Source organism: Salmo salar, chromosome ssa04, assembly GCF_905237065.1.
Source record: "Salmo salar chromosome ssa04, Ssal_v3.1, whole genome shotgun sequence".
Lineage (NCBI taxonomy): Eukaryota > Metazoa > Chordata > Actinopteri > Salmoniformes > Salmonidae > Salmo > Salmo salar.
The window spans coordinates 15,407,472-15,422,373 of NC_059445.1; the positions used below are offsets into that span (position 1 = coordinate 15,407,472).

General features: G+C 44.4%; 1 protein-coding gene across 3 annotated transcripts in view; it reads left to right on the top strand.

Annotated features, from left to right (window-relative positions):
• LOC106602395 (FHF complex subunit HOOK interacting protein 1A-like) overlaps positions 1 to 14,902 on the top strand; it is a 37,333-nt gene that overhangs the window by 18,776 nt on the left and 3,655 nt on the right. For 2 of the 3 annotated variants that reach the window (XM_045716602.1, XM_045716601.1), the window contains exons 4-13: positions 2,133 to 2,432; positions 2,614 to 2,813; positions 2,906 to 3,077; positions 4,428 to 4,673; positions 4,820 to 4,987; positions 7,894 to 7,973; positions 8,364 to 8,566; positions 10,034 to 11,092; positions 11,441 to 11,619; positions 14,595 to 14,715. In XM_045716602.1, coding sequence (XP_045572558.1) covers positions 2,133 to 2,432; positions 2,614 to 2,813; positions 2,906 to 3,077; positions 4,428 to 4,673; positions 4,820 to 4,987; positions 7,894 to 7,973; positions 8,364 to 8,566; positions 10,034 to 11,092; positions 11,441 to 11,619; positions 14,595 to 14,715 — 2,728 coding nt within the window. The remainder of the gene's footprint in view (positions 1 to 2,132; positions 2,433 to 2,613; positions 2,814 to 2,905; positions 3,078 to 4,427; positions 4,674 to 4,819; positions 4,988 to 7,893; positions 7,974 to 8,363; positions 8,567 to 10,033; positions 11,093 to 11,440; positions 11,620 to 14,594; positions 14,716 to 14,902) is intronic. The other variant, XR_006769561.1, reaches the window with a different exon arrangement.

The following is a 14,902-nucleotide window of genomic DNA, read 5'->3' on the forward strand; positions in this document are numbered from 1 at the left end:
TTTTTATGTAACCTTTTATTTAACTAGGCAAGTCAGTTAAGAACAAATTCTTATTTATAATTACGGCCTACACCGGCCAAACCCTAACCAGGACGACGCTGGGCCGATTGTGCGCCGCTCTATGGGATAATATAAATGTTAGGCCTGTGAAGTGCACTGTTAAGGGTTTCAACAGAATCATATTCTGAAATGTAGGACATTTCTAGATCTTTGACCCTCTCTGCAGGCAAGTTGGCACTACAATACAGCTCCAGCCGAGTCTTAATTGCTACATTTTGGCTAATTAATAGCGTGATAGGACTGCTATTGAGTTTGGATCTTAGAATTCCTGGAAAAGCCCAGCCTGCTAAGTAGGCTCCCCCCGGGACCCTGTATTGAGGAACACTGTTGACATTTCAGAAAAATAGGTAGACTTTCATTGACAGTCAATGGCTTCAGCCTTATCTCTCCCTCTCCAGACCCCTGTGAAATCACTGTCCTTTTGTTAGGATGTCTGAGAGAGCTGGATGTTATCCAGTCAGTGTAGTGGGTTGCCCAGGACAGGATAATATGTTCTAGGCAACAGTTTGTTTCATCTCACTATGGTTCAATACAGATACCAGTACACAAAGGGAACTATATTGATTTATCTTTATGTACCAGTACATGTTATCCATTATCCTGACGGCTCCATGCCTCCATCACATCCATGTATTATTAGTCAGTCCAGTCAGGGGTTAGAAAAGGCCACTTGATCATCTATAGTCCTACTGTGTTACCCAGCGATGTCCTCAAAGCTATTTGTTACACCAGAAATACCCGACAGGATTGTAGACAGACATGAGTGAAGGAAGTGGCAACTTTAATATGACACCCATCACTACTCCCCTCCCTCTTCCTTCCCTCTCTTCACTCATCCTGTGCGGTTATCGCGCTATCATGCCTGGATCAATCAGTCACCTGGGGGCCCTGTCTCAGTCAGCCAGTCTGGCTCTCCCTCTGCTCTGCTCTCAGTGGACTTCCCATCGCCATGGTAGCAGGACATGGTGGGGACAGTGAGCTCATTGTTGTGGCTCTATGAATGGTTCCTCCCATGTCTGGGTTGTGTTCATTAAAGGAATGTTTTGAAACTTAGTGAAACAGGGAGGTACTACCTGAACCTGTCCAATGAGAATACAGATTTTTGTTTTTCCCAGGCAACAGAACTTTTTTCATGCATTGTGGCCTACTGAACACAGTCCTGTATTCATTAGTGAGGCTTATGTAGGGAGCTCCTACAAGAGAGGGACTGACTATCTGCACACTAAGGCACAAACATATAGAGGACAAAACAGCCTTATACACTTTCATATCAAGCTGATTTACCATCAATATATTTATATTATGTGCATGTCACTGTCAGCGTTCATTTTGTTTATGGTTCACTGTCAATATAAATGCGATGCCACTTGATTTGTGGTTGTCCATTTACATTTCAGTACAGAATTCCACAGGCAACAGTGGAATTTGAACACCACAAACCCAATTTATACACAACTGTAACTGCCTGGGCTTGAGATATTATATTGACATGACTCAGGCAAATGTAATCTTCGTAAAATCACAAACGATTCATCAGCTTTCCCTGATTTATTTCCCGTAGGAGTTGAGTTGTATTCTCTCTCAGATCTTCCTCTTGTAATAGACTGTTGTGTTCGTCTAGATCAATAAAGGCAGCAGCGGGCTGTCTGATGATTATTATTAACTGTCACTTATGAGTCCTCCCGAGAGAATATTACCAACATAACAAACCAACATGTTTCAGTCAATCTAATTTAGCCTGAACATCATTTTAAGCACTTTGTTTGTCTTATACTCTGGTGTACACGCGATTAAATAACTTGCTAATTTGATTTCAACTGTTACGATGACAGTAGCAATGGCATACTGTAATAGCTTTGTCTCTATTGTTAGTAGATTTATTTAACCTTGCTCTGTCGAGGTTATCGAATGAACTTCAAGTTGACCAAAGACAATATTCAGTTCACTGCGAGAACTATCTCATCTTATTTGATCTTCTTCCTTGTAAAATGAAGGTGAAATTACCACAGATAATCAGGTACTATATTCATTTCTATGGACATAACCCTGTACCCTCCTCGTTGTCCCTTCAGGTGGTAAAGATCCTGGAGAAGCATGATCCTCTCCGCAGCAACACCAGCAGCAACATGGCTGCCCTTGGTGTCATCGGCGGCCCCATGCGTTTCGGCGGGCCCATCCCGGGGGACGAGGCCAGCGCGGTGCAGAACTACGTGGAACACATGCTGTTCCTGCTCATGGAGGAGGACGCCGGCCAGGCGGGAGCCATGGGACCCATCCTGGAGTTTGTGGTGATGGAGAACGTCATGGAGAGGCTCTTCCTCTGGAGCCTGAGGCGACAGTTTACTGATGATATGAAACTGGAGCAGCTCAAGGTAGGTGTAGAGGTTAGAGACGGTGGTCGGTAAGTGGAGGGTTGGAGGGTTGAATCCCTGGTCTGACAGGGAAATCTGTCAGGATGTGAGGAGGGTGAGGAGGGTGTCTCGGGGGGGGTTGGGATAAAGGAAAAAGACATCTCAGTGACAACTGACAATAAAGTCATCTCCTTCTTCTAAGATGTACGAGATGATTGTGGGCCAGGCGCGGCAGCCCTTACTGCACCACAAACCTGTGTTACGACCCTTAATGATGCTCCTGTCGTCGTGCTCGGGGACAGCTGGCCCGGAGGTGGAGGCTGAGCTGGTGTCATTACTCAACCAACTGTGCTGTGTCCTGGCCAAGGACCAGTCTGTCCTGGAGCTCTTCTTCCATACCAGGTGAGTTTCTCGCCTTACAATGTAAAGTGCTTCGAGATACTGGAAAAGCTCTATAGAAATCCCATCAATTATGATGCTGATTATTATTACAGCGAGGACCAGGGGGCGGCCAACTTCCTGATCTTCTCCCTGCTGATCCCCTTCATCCACCGGGAGGGCCTGGTGGGCCAGCAGGCCCGGGACGCCCTGCTCCTCATTATGTCACTGTCTGCAGAGAACCAGCGCGTGGCCCAGCACATTGCAGAGAACACCTACTTTTGTCCGGTGAGGAGATGTGGCTGTCTGTCTTTATGATACTGTTGTCTTGCTCCTTTTGGTCTCTTTCACGTTCTGTCTGTGATTTGTGACTCTCGTTTTATGCCTCTGTATTTCTGTTTCTTATGTCTCACTGTCCCTTTGCCCTTCTCTTGTTCTCTTTGTTTAGACATTGTCCCCCCCTCTCTCTCTCCTCTCTCTCCATCGCCTCTGTATACATGTCATATGGATGATTGTTCTGCCCTTGACTCAATGTCCTATTAACTCATTGTACCAACTACCAGACAAGTTAATATCCCTGACCTCTCTTTGTCCCCTGATAGGCGTATGATATTCATAGCCAAAATATGCTTAGCCTACTGTATGCATAATAAATCAGGTTGAGGGAGAGTGGAGCTGTTGTATGTTAAACGTGTGGTATTCATATGCTTTTGATAATGTAACAAGCAACACACCCATGTTATTAAAAGGCTAAACTCAGCCCAGCTGTCAAAAGAATTTATACACATCTTAGACTGTATATTTAAAAAAAATGGATGAACACTTCAGTCCATGATGATTATAAATGATGTTAATCGATTTGCATTAGACTGATGTCGTAACTTTGACCTGTGTTGTTGATTAGAATACAAATTGATGCATTAGCTCACCAGGGAAATCCTTGCTTTTGGATGGTAACTCTAAAATCACACAGCCATACGTCAATGCCCATTGTTATTGATGAAGCTGGGCAACAGGTAAATCAACTAGAGGTAAATCAGTGGGTAACCTAGTGGTTAGAGCGTTGGGCCAGTAACCGAAAGGTTGCTGGATCGAATCCCCGAGCTGTTGTGAACTGACTATCTAGCTTGGCAGTGCTTAAACAGTGTCAACAGATTGAAAAAACAATCTCACCTGTACCGTGGAGACACTGTACAGGCTGCATGGATGATAACCAGTTATGTAACAGTATTTGACGTAATTGCACAGCAGGAGTAGGCTACAATACCTCTTTGTCACAGGATTACCTGCCTAGCTTCCTACTGTCTGTATAAGCCAATGGAGAGACGGGGATATACCTGTACCGGGAAGTCAGAACAGAGGCCCATTCAGTTCCCTGGTTTAGAGGCATCACGCTATCCTGCCAAGGCATTTGAGCCCTTTGTGCAAAGTCATGGATAGTTATCTTTCACATGCACAAAAGGAAACTCATGCAAAGATGAAAGGAAACACACAATAATATCAGATCCTAGTTATTCCCAGCAACTTGGATGCATACTGGTGATACCAGACCACAGTGTACAGTTTATATGGTGTAAGTAAGCAATAGCCTACTTGAAGGGGTTCCACTAAATGTGTCTCTCTCTCCCCCTCCTCTAGGTGCTGGCCACGGGGCTGAGCGGTCTCTACTCGTCTCTGCCCACCAAGCTGGAGGTGCCCGGTGAGGAGTGGCACTGCCTCCACAGAGAGGACTGGCTACAGATGCCCACCCTAGTCCAGTTCCTCAACTCACTGGAGTTCTGCAATGCAGTCATTCAGGTGGCTCACCCCAGCATCAGGGACCAGCTGGTCAGCTACATCTACAATGGCTTTCTGGTGCCTGTGTTGGCACCGGCCCTCCACAAGGTCAGTATAAACACAGCATGGATCGCACAGTATTACATCCATCATTCCAGATCAATGTCAGATCAGTCACTACTTCCAGGAAGATTGGAAGGAAGGATGCGGCGTATTTGTGTCCAGCCTACTGATGGTTTTGTGTTTCTCTCTAGCTGACCCTGGAGGAGGTGATGACTACCACGGCCTATCTGGACCTGTTCGTGCGGTCGGTGTCAGAGCCGGTCCTGCTGCAGACCTTCCTCTCCTTCATCCTCCTCCACCGCCACGAGAACGTCCACATCCTGGACACGCTGGTCAGCCGCATCAACACACCCTTCCAGGTAACGTCCACATCCTGGACACGCTGGTCAGCCGCATCAACACACCCTTCCAGGTAACGTCCACATCCTGGACACGCCGGTCAGCCGCATCAACACACCCTTCCAGGTAACGTCCACATCCTGGACACGCTGGTCAGCCGCATCGACACACCAGGTACGGGAGGGAGTCTGCAGGCTGAAGCACCTGCTCAGCACGTGTCAACATCCCTTTTCAGATCCCGGAGCCTTCATGCTAGCACTCACAAATACACACAACCGCACACATACAGTTGCAAAACATATTGAGTACTGTGCATATTTCAACCTAGAGTCTCCTAGTAACACTTAGTAGATAGCCAGGCTGCCTCAACCTGACATAACTTTCTGAAGGATCTAATTTGTCTGTGAATCTTGCTGCTATGCTGTGTGAGTCATGTTTAAAATAACTGAGACTTGTTTTGGAGATAAATAGTTTCCCCAGAGGCCGTTTCCTAATAATTTAAACAAATATTTAAAATGTCAGTATCAAAGACAGCAGATTGTTGCCATGGCAACGCACAATAACTATCTAATTAGTTGTTGGATTGATGATACAAGGCAAGTAAATATTAGGAAATGTAATGTCTAGTTCAAACAGGGGGAATTGCTGGAAAGGCTTCATTCATTAACATCCAACAGAGGCTTGTCAATTGAAACGTTCAAGGGCTCTCTTCACAGGACTACTCAACTGTGAAAAACGCTCCTGGGCTGATTTGTACTCTACAGGGTAGAAAAACAACACTTCTCTGATACCTGCAGCCAATTTTACATTGATGGTTTTGAAAAGGATTTGATGTTTTTAACAACAACACAGCTTAGATAGCTAAGAAGGTAATTTTGATCATGGTGGGCATCTGAGAGCTGGCTCAAAGAACAGTCTTTTATCTAAAATAATAATCTGTTTAAAAGGCCTTGACAGGAAACAGGCCCCAAACCCTCATTGTCAGAAGCAGGTTGTACTATAGCACTGAACCCAAAGCATCCTGTTTTTTAAATTTTATTTCACCTTTATTTAACCAGTTGAGAACAAGTTCTCATTTACAACTGCGACCTGGCCAAGATAAAGCAAAGCAGTGCAACACAAACAACAACACAGAGTTACACATGGAATAAACAAACGTACAGTCAATAACACAATAGAAAAAGTCTATATACAGTGTGTGCAAATGGCGTAAGGAGGTAAGGCAATAAATAGGCCATAGTAGCGAAGTAATTACAATTTAGCAAATTAACACTGGAGTGATAGATGTGCAGATGATGTTGTGCAAGTAGAAATACTGGTGTGCAAAAGAGTAAAAAAGTAAATAAAAACTATGTGGATGAGGTAGATAGATTGGATGGGCTATTTACAGATGGGCTGTGTACAGCTTCAGCGATCGGTAAGCTGCTCAGATAGCTGATGCTTAAAGTTAGTGAGGGAGATATAAGTCTCCAGCTTCAGTGATTTTTGCAATTCGTTCCAGTCATTGGCAGCAGAGAACTGGAATGAAAGGCCGCCAAAGGAGGTGTTGGCTTTGGGGATGACCAGTGAGATATACCTGCTGGAGCACGTGCCACGGGTGGGTGTTGTTATGGTGACCAGTGAGCTCAGATAAGGCAGAGCTTTACCTAGCAAAGACTTATAGATGACCTGGAGCCAGGGGGGTCTGGCGCCAAAATGTAGGGAGGGCCAGCCGACGAGAGCATACAGGTCGCAGTGGTGGGTGGTATATGGGGCTTTGGTGACAAAACGGATGGCACTGTGATAGACTGCATCCAGTTTGCTGAGTAGAGTGTTGGAGGCTATTTTGTAAATTACATCGCCGAAGTCGAGGATCGGTAGGATAGTCAGTTTTACGAGGGTATGTTTGGCAGCGTGAGTGAAGGAGACTTTGTTACGAAATAGGAAGCCGATTCTAGATTTGATTTTGGATTGGAGATGTTTACTGAGTCTGGAAGGAGAGTTTACAGTCTAACCAGACACCTAGGTATTTGTAGTTGTCCACATATTCTAGGTGAGAATCGTCCAGAGTAGTGATGCTAGTCGGGCGGGCGGGCGGGCAGCGATTGGTTGAAAAGCATGCATTTAGTTTTGCTAGTGTTTAAGAGCAGTTGGAGGCCACAGAAGTGTTGTATGGCATTGAAGCTCATTTGGAGGTTTGTTAACACAGTGTCCAAAGAACGGCCAGAAGTATACAGAATGGTGTTGTCTGCGTAGAGGTGGATCAGAGAATCACCCGCAGCAAGAGCGACATCGTTGATATATACAGAGAAAAGAGTCGGTCCGAGAATTGAACCCTGTGGTACCCCCATAGAGACTGCCAGAGGTCCGGACAACAGGCCCTCCGATTTGACACACTGAACTCTATCTGAGAAGTAGTTGATGAACAGGCGAGGCAGTTATTTGAGAAACCAAGGCTGTTGAGTCTGCCGATAAGAATACGGTGATTGACAGAGTCGAAAGCCTTGGCCAGGTCGACTCACTTTTGGTGTGTCTGTCCATTTGAGGGTTTAGAATAGGGCGACATTTCCCTACACTTATCATTATTCAGCTGTCAGCAACTCAGACAGATGGGCATACACCTGTTTCCACACGATTCAACATAATCAAGACCTACACCATGCCTAAAACATAACTCATTAAGGACCTAGGGGCACTATTACCTGGTTACATGCCAACTATGTGAAGTTGCATCAGGGATACAAGTATCAACAAAAGCTGTGACTTCAGGCTGTCCATGGTCACTCGGCAACATTTAAACAGGTATGATGCGAGGTGCCACAGGAAGCCATTTTGAAATTCAGCCTTGGTAATCCCTTACTTGTTAATCCAGCCCTGCGATGTATTCCGGTCCTCTGAGGCCTTTGTTTCATCATCTTGTGATGTTTATCTTCTTGGTGTTTTCCAGCTGGGTACTGTGTCTCTGGCTCTGTTCCAGACTCTCATTGGACTGTACTGTGAGGATGTGATGCTGCAGCTCATCTTGAGGTGAGTGGGTGGGGCCTGTTCCATGTTCTAGGCATGTTCATGATGATATTATATGGAACATTTGGGGTGTATGATGTCTTTCTCTGTATACCTAGCTAAGGTGTGTACACACACACACACACACACACACACACACACACACACACACACACACACACACACTTACAAATTCAGTTTCTCCTCTCAGCTAAGCCTCATTGTCTTACTGTAAATCATGGTACAGCTGATTGGTTTACCATGTGATGAGCCCTTACTCCGCTTTTACACCCAAACACCGAGACATCTGCATTTCTTGGTAAAACCATAACCCCCCGTCCTCCCCCTAACCCCAGTCTGTTCCCCCTGCTGGGGCTCCCTAACAGGATTTTCCCCCCTCCTCTGGTTCTCCAGGTACCTGATCCCCTGTAATCACATGATGCTGAGCCAGAGACGCGTGGTGAAGGAGAGAGACTTCTACTCTGTGTCGGCCGCTAAGATCCTGGCGCTCACACCCTCCTGCTGCTCCCCCGAACACAGCCCCCCACCCCTCAGACAGCTGGACTCCATCCTCTGGTCAAAGGGTACAGACAGCAGTCCTAACACTGGCACCATGGGTAAGATAGGTTCACTGAGGATTTCTAGCTGGCTCTGTACTTTATATATGCCTGTTACTAGGGCAAGACAATGTAACATGCCACATGCAGAAGTAAAGTGGAATTAACCCTCTATTTAACCAGTTGCTTTGTATTTGAAGGTGATCTTTTGAATGCCTCAATGGTTCTCAGAGAATAAACTGTTACTTCTGAAGGATTTTAACAATGGGTTTCATTCTTTTAGGTCGAGAGATAGACAATCTAGTTTATTTTGTTTCAAGTGGCCTGAATATTTGTGTTTGGGATTTTAGGCCATGTGCTGCAGCTTAGTCTGAGTAGACGAAACGAATTAAGATCACATTTAATCCTAATCTGATTCACACTTCCCTCTCTTCTGTATTCACAATCACAGCTTCAATGAGCTCTACGCTGAGCCAAAATCTCCAACACACAAAAGTTCCTTCACTGAGTTGCGACTAGTCATAACATTGTTGGTGGCGATCGCTTTGACCTAATTTGTGGAGGTGGTATTTACCAATAACCAACAAAACACAAACCACACAGCCAAAGTGTTTGAACTGTCTAGATATCCATGATACAGCCCATCACCTTGGAAAGTTAACATTATATATTTGCCAAACTAGCCCCGCAAGTGATTTTTTTTTTTGGCTCCCCAAAAATAATGTAAAATCACCAGGAATTCAGCAAATAAATTGTTTAATGTAGGAAATCTGTTCCCAAGTATTCCCACAAATAAAAAAAAATAGATGCAATCTCTGTTTGCTCTTAGTTGTGGTCAATTTGCAGTGTACAAATGATTACAATTATTTTCCGGCCCATTTGCTCGGACAAAAATGGTCCCGTGGCTGAATGTAGTTTCCTATCCCAGTAGTAGAACATGTGCTATTGATAATGCATTATTCCTATCCCTGTAGTAGAACATGTTCTATTGATAATGCATTATTCCTATCCATTTACTATTCCTTATCAAGAGTCATTCAACATCCATCAGTTATGGTTCTGTATGATCTTTACATGAAGTCTCATGTTGTCAGATTAATAACATAAGAGGCCTTATTAGAAAGTGTTTTTATCAACTCATGAAATCTCAATGAAATCAGTTTAGCCTCCTGTGGTTAATTGTCAACGTCATTAGTTCTGCTGTGCGTGAATGCAGTGTGCATGCAGCGCAGTGTGTCAGCCAGGATTAATTATATTATTCATCACACTGACTTGTCCTGTCTGTCCTGTCTGTCCTGTCTGTCCTGTCTGTCTGTCTGTCTGTCTGTCTGTCTGTCTGTCTGTCTGTCTGTCTGTCTGTCTGTCTGTCTGTCTGTCTGTCTGTCTGTCTGTCTGTCTGTCTGTCTCTCTGTCTGTCTGCTGTCTGTCTGCTTCCTCCCTCTCTGTCTGTCTGTCTGTCTGTCTGTCTGTCTGTCTTCGATACATTACTGACTTGTAGTGCTCCCTATCTTTCTGTCTGTTTTTCAGAGACCGAGGAGACCTTTTTGGAGGAGGATGGCTCGGGCTACTCCTGCGTCATCGGCTCTGAGATCTACCTGGACGTCAACTACCTGCACTACCTTTACAACGCCCGCCTGGGCATCAGCAGCTGCACCCGGGCCTGCCAGGTGTGGTCGGCCCCCTACGATGGAGAGGACCCCCCTCCAGAGGAGTACCAACCCAGTGCCCTGGAGGAGGCTGGGGCCAGGGGACGCCAAGCCCAGACAGTCAACCCCAAGAGGTCATATCCACGGCCTCGTCCCCCCTGCCCGCCCCAGACCACAGACCCAGCCCCTACTAATCAACTAGAGCTGGAGTGGGACGATAGTTATGATGCCGGTCCGGTGGTGTCCCCCGAGGCTGCTGCTGCTGCTGAGAGTAGTAGACCTCCACAGCCGCCTGCAGCCGAGCCGCCCAAACACATCCAGGAGATGAGGAGGACTGCCATCATGCTGGTTAAGGGTTCCTACATCGAGGAGTCTGACTTCCAGGATGATGCCATGGTCTACAACCTTGTGGCAAAGAAGGACACCCGCGATACTGTGGTTCGCCGCAGACCCAGCAGGGAGACACTACCGGAATCTGAAATGGACTCAGAATTGAAACTTGAGGAGGACCATTTCAAAGAATCCAGTCTGCAGGAGAAGGATGAGGTCCCCCTTAGCAATGGCCTGAGTCTTCCACTCCATCCCACCAACATGGAGGTCAACGGCTCGGAGGTCTCAAAGGAGGTCAAAGCTCATGTTGCGGACCACAACTCCAACCTCCAAAGCCCCACGGCTACTGAGGTGGGGGACGACCTCATGGGTCAGTACGAGGAGCTGATTCGTACGCTGGGCAGCGACGAGGCCGGGACTGGGGGGAGCAGCCCTGTGAAAACGGTGGACAAAGAGTTCCGGAATCCTGTGGTCACCCCCATGGAGGAGGACGAGGTGGACTTCAGCTCCTTCTCTATGGATACGCCAGAGCTGGAGAAGCAGCACTCGTCCCTGTTTGGGACCAAGCTCCGCAGTGGCAGCACTAGGAGCCATTCGGTGCCTTTTACAGGTAAGATAAAACAACACTCTCAGAAATAAAAGCCTTAACTTTTGTAAAATATCTTCACCAGGTTTGAAGGTCAGCTCTCTAACACGTGTCACGAGTTTGCTGAAGAATCACAACGTGGTTATCTTACAATGCATTTGGCTCATAGGGAGAGAGAGAGAGGCTTTACTCAGACTGTCAAACCTGGTTAAATAACAAACCTTAAAGTAAGACATATAAACCTTCAGTCTGAGTAAAGTCTCTCTCTCTCTTCCTGTGTAGATTGAAGTATTATCTGCCTTACTTTAAGGCTTGTTCTTGATCTTTAACCAGGTTCGACAGTCTGAATGAAGACTCTCTCTCTTCCTGTAGGGCCATTTGTCAGTGTGCTGTTGTCACGTCTGGAGAACATGCTGGATAACTCTCTCCATGTCAACCTCCTGCTGACTGGTATACTGGCCCAGCTGGCTGCCTACCCCCAGCCCCTGCTGCAATCCTTCCTCCTCAACACCAACATGGTGTTCCAGCCCAGCGTGCGCTCACTCTATCAGGTAGTGTGTGTGTGTGTGTGTGTGTGTGCGACTGTGAGTGTGTGCGACTGTGAGTGTGACTGTCACCAGCCCAGTGTCCACTCCTAGATTCCAATAATTCTGTCAGTCTGTCTGTCCATCTATCTCTATGTATTGACTTTCAGTCTGTCTGTCTATCTGTATCCTTTGTTCTCTCTCAATGACTTTGAGGCTGAGATGGACACAATCCTACTGTTAAGATACTCATCATAGACACTGCAATGCACGCCTGCTCAAAAGAGAGACACAACTCTCTTAGTAAACATTTCACTCTGCTCCATTTAGTAAGCATTTGAGGTGTAAAAACGTTCCCCCCAAAAAACTGTTTGCTTTTCTCCCTCACCGCTCTAAGCTGTTTAAACCTCTGGAGACTCATGAAACAACCTGTTAGAAGTTAGAGAGGAGGGATCCGTTATGAATAGTATTAATTAGAAAGGAGATTATGAATACTGTGCCTGTGTCCCAAATGGAACCTTATTCCCTATATAGTGCACTACTTTTAACCAGAGCATTATAGACCCTGGGTAAAAGTAGTGCACTATATAGGGGATAGGGTGCCATTTGGGACGCTTCCTATGAGCGGCGTACACTTAACGTGGCAATGAAAACAGAGTTCAAAATGGCTGTGAAACAAGTCTAGTGAGACTTTAACAGTGTTTTTCTCTCCTGCTGGCTGATTCATGCATAATTGAATAGAGGATGTGTAAACAAGTAAATCAAAATGGAATGGGGCTGTTTGAAAGCTCGCAATAAAGGGAATGTTTGGATGGGGATGAAAGGGGATGGCGAGTTGTTGACGTACAAACACTGGGTACTTCATTTTCATTAGGGTCCAGATTAAAAGAGGTGGATTGTTTGTCATGGAGATGAATGCGGTTTGGTTCTCTCATCATCAGTGTGTCTTGTCTTGCTTAATGTCCTTGTTTTGTCTGGTTTATGCCTCTGGTTTTGTTTTCAATCGTGTGATATGCTTTTATGCAAAAGCTACCTGTTTTACACCTGATAGTGTGTATAGCAATACTCTTGGCATCAAGTACGTAAAGCCTGTTGGCTTAATTCAGTCAAAACAAATGTAAACTTTCTTTGATAAGGCATCTTGCGCTGTGGAAATGCAATGATTGCATTCATTTTTCTTAGTAGAACAATACAATGTTTTATGTGTGCAAAAAAACAAAACAATTCAGCATTGTTATCTCATTGATCCACTATCTTGTTTCAATGTAAGCTCGTGAGATCAGGATAGCCGAATGAGACTACCTCATTGTAGCTTTGATACAATATTTATCCTGTACTTTCTGTGCTCTGGCAGCTACAGTGCCTTCAGAAAGTATTCACCCCCCCTTGACTTTTTCCACATTCTGATGTGTTATAGCCTGAATTTAAAATTGATTAAAGATTTTGTGTCACTAATCTACGCAAAATACCCCATAATATCAAAGTGGAATTTTGTTAGTAGAAAATTTTTGAAATTAATAAAAAATGAAATGTTGAAATGTATTGAGTCTAAGTATTCAACCCCTGTGTTATGGCATGCCTACGTAAGTTCAGGAGTAAAAATGTGCTTAACAAATCACATAAATTGAATGGACTCATTCTGTGTTCAATAATAGTGGTTAACAGGATTTCAGAATGACTACCCCAAACATACAATTATCTGTAAGGTCTCTCAATTGAGTAATACATTTCATGCACAGATTCAAAGACCAGGGAGGTTTTTCAATGCCTCGCAAAGAAGGGCATTGATTGGTAGATACAATTTTTTTTAAAGCAAACGCTGAATATCCCTTTGAGCATGGTGATGATATTAATTAGGCTTTGGATGGTGTATCAATACACCCAGTCATTACAAAGATACAGGCGTCCTTCCTAACTCATTTGCCGGAGAGGAAGGAAACTGCTCAGGGATTTCACCATGAGGCCAATGATGATTTTAAAACGGTTACAAAGTTTAATGGTTGTGATATGAGAAAGCTGAGAATAGATCAACAACATTGTAGTTACTCTACAATACTAACCTAAATGACAGAGTAAAAAGAAGGAACAGAATAAAGAATAACAAAATAATGTGCAGAATAAAAATATTCCAAAACATGCATTCTGTTTGCAACAAGACACATAAGTAATACTGCAAAACATGAGGCAAATAACTTTTTCCCCTGAATACAAAGCTTTGTTTGGGACAAATTCAACACAACACATGACTGAATACCACTCTTCATATTTTCAAACATGGTGTTGGCTGCACCATGTTATGGGAATTCCTGTCATCGGCAAGGACTAGGGAGTTTTTTTAGGATAAAAATAAACGGAATACAGCTAAGCACAGGCAAAGTCCTAGAGGAAAACCTGTTTCAGTCTGCTTTCCAACAGACACTGGGAGACTAATTCACCTTTCCGCAGGAAAATAACCTAAAACACAAGGCCAAATTTATACTGCCGTTGCTTACCTAGACGATATTGAATGTTCCTGAATGGCAGAGTTACAGTTTAACTTAAATCGGTTTGAAAATCAATGGCAAGACTTGAAAATGGCTTTCTAGCAATGATCAACAACCAACTTGACAGAGCTTGAATAATATTTGTAATAATAATGGGCAAATATTGTACAATTCATCTGTGCTAAGCTCTTAGAGACTTACCCAGAAAGACTCACAGCTGTAATTGGTGCCAAAGGTGTTTCTAACATTGTCTCAGTGGGTGAATAATTATCAAATCAAGATGTATTAGTGTTTTATTTTTCATAAATGTTTTAATAAATGTTTGAATTTTTCTTCCACTTTGACATTAGAGTATTTTGTGTAGATCATTGACCAAAAATTACAATTATTCCATATTTAATCCCTCTTTGTAACACAACCCAATTTGGAAAAAGTCAAGGAGTGTGAATACTTTCTGAAGGCACTGTATTTCCTGTCTGATGTTCTACTGATGTTACTATATATGTGTTTTCATATCAGGTACTAGCCTCCCTTAAGAACCAGATAGAGCAGCAAGCCTCAACCAAGAAGGACTTCCCAGAGCTGATCACCTCCGCCCAGCACTGCCTCCTGGCCAGGGAGAGTTCACTCAAGGGTCAAGGTGAGACTTGATTGACTACAGTACCCATAATTCTCTGTCCTACATATCCGGTTTCATGTTAGTAAAGATGTTCTGAAGCTAACGTAATGGCTTCCCTGCCAGGATGCATAGTGTTTATAACAACCGTATAACTGTGTACTGTTACGTACTGGTAGTATAAATGCTTTATTTGAATAGATGTTGTTCA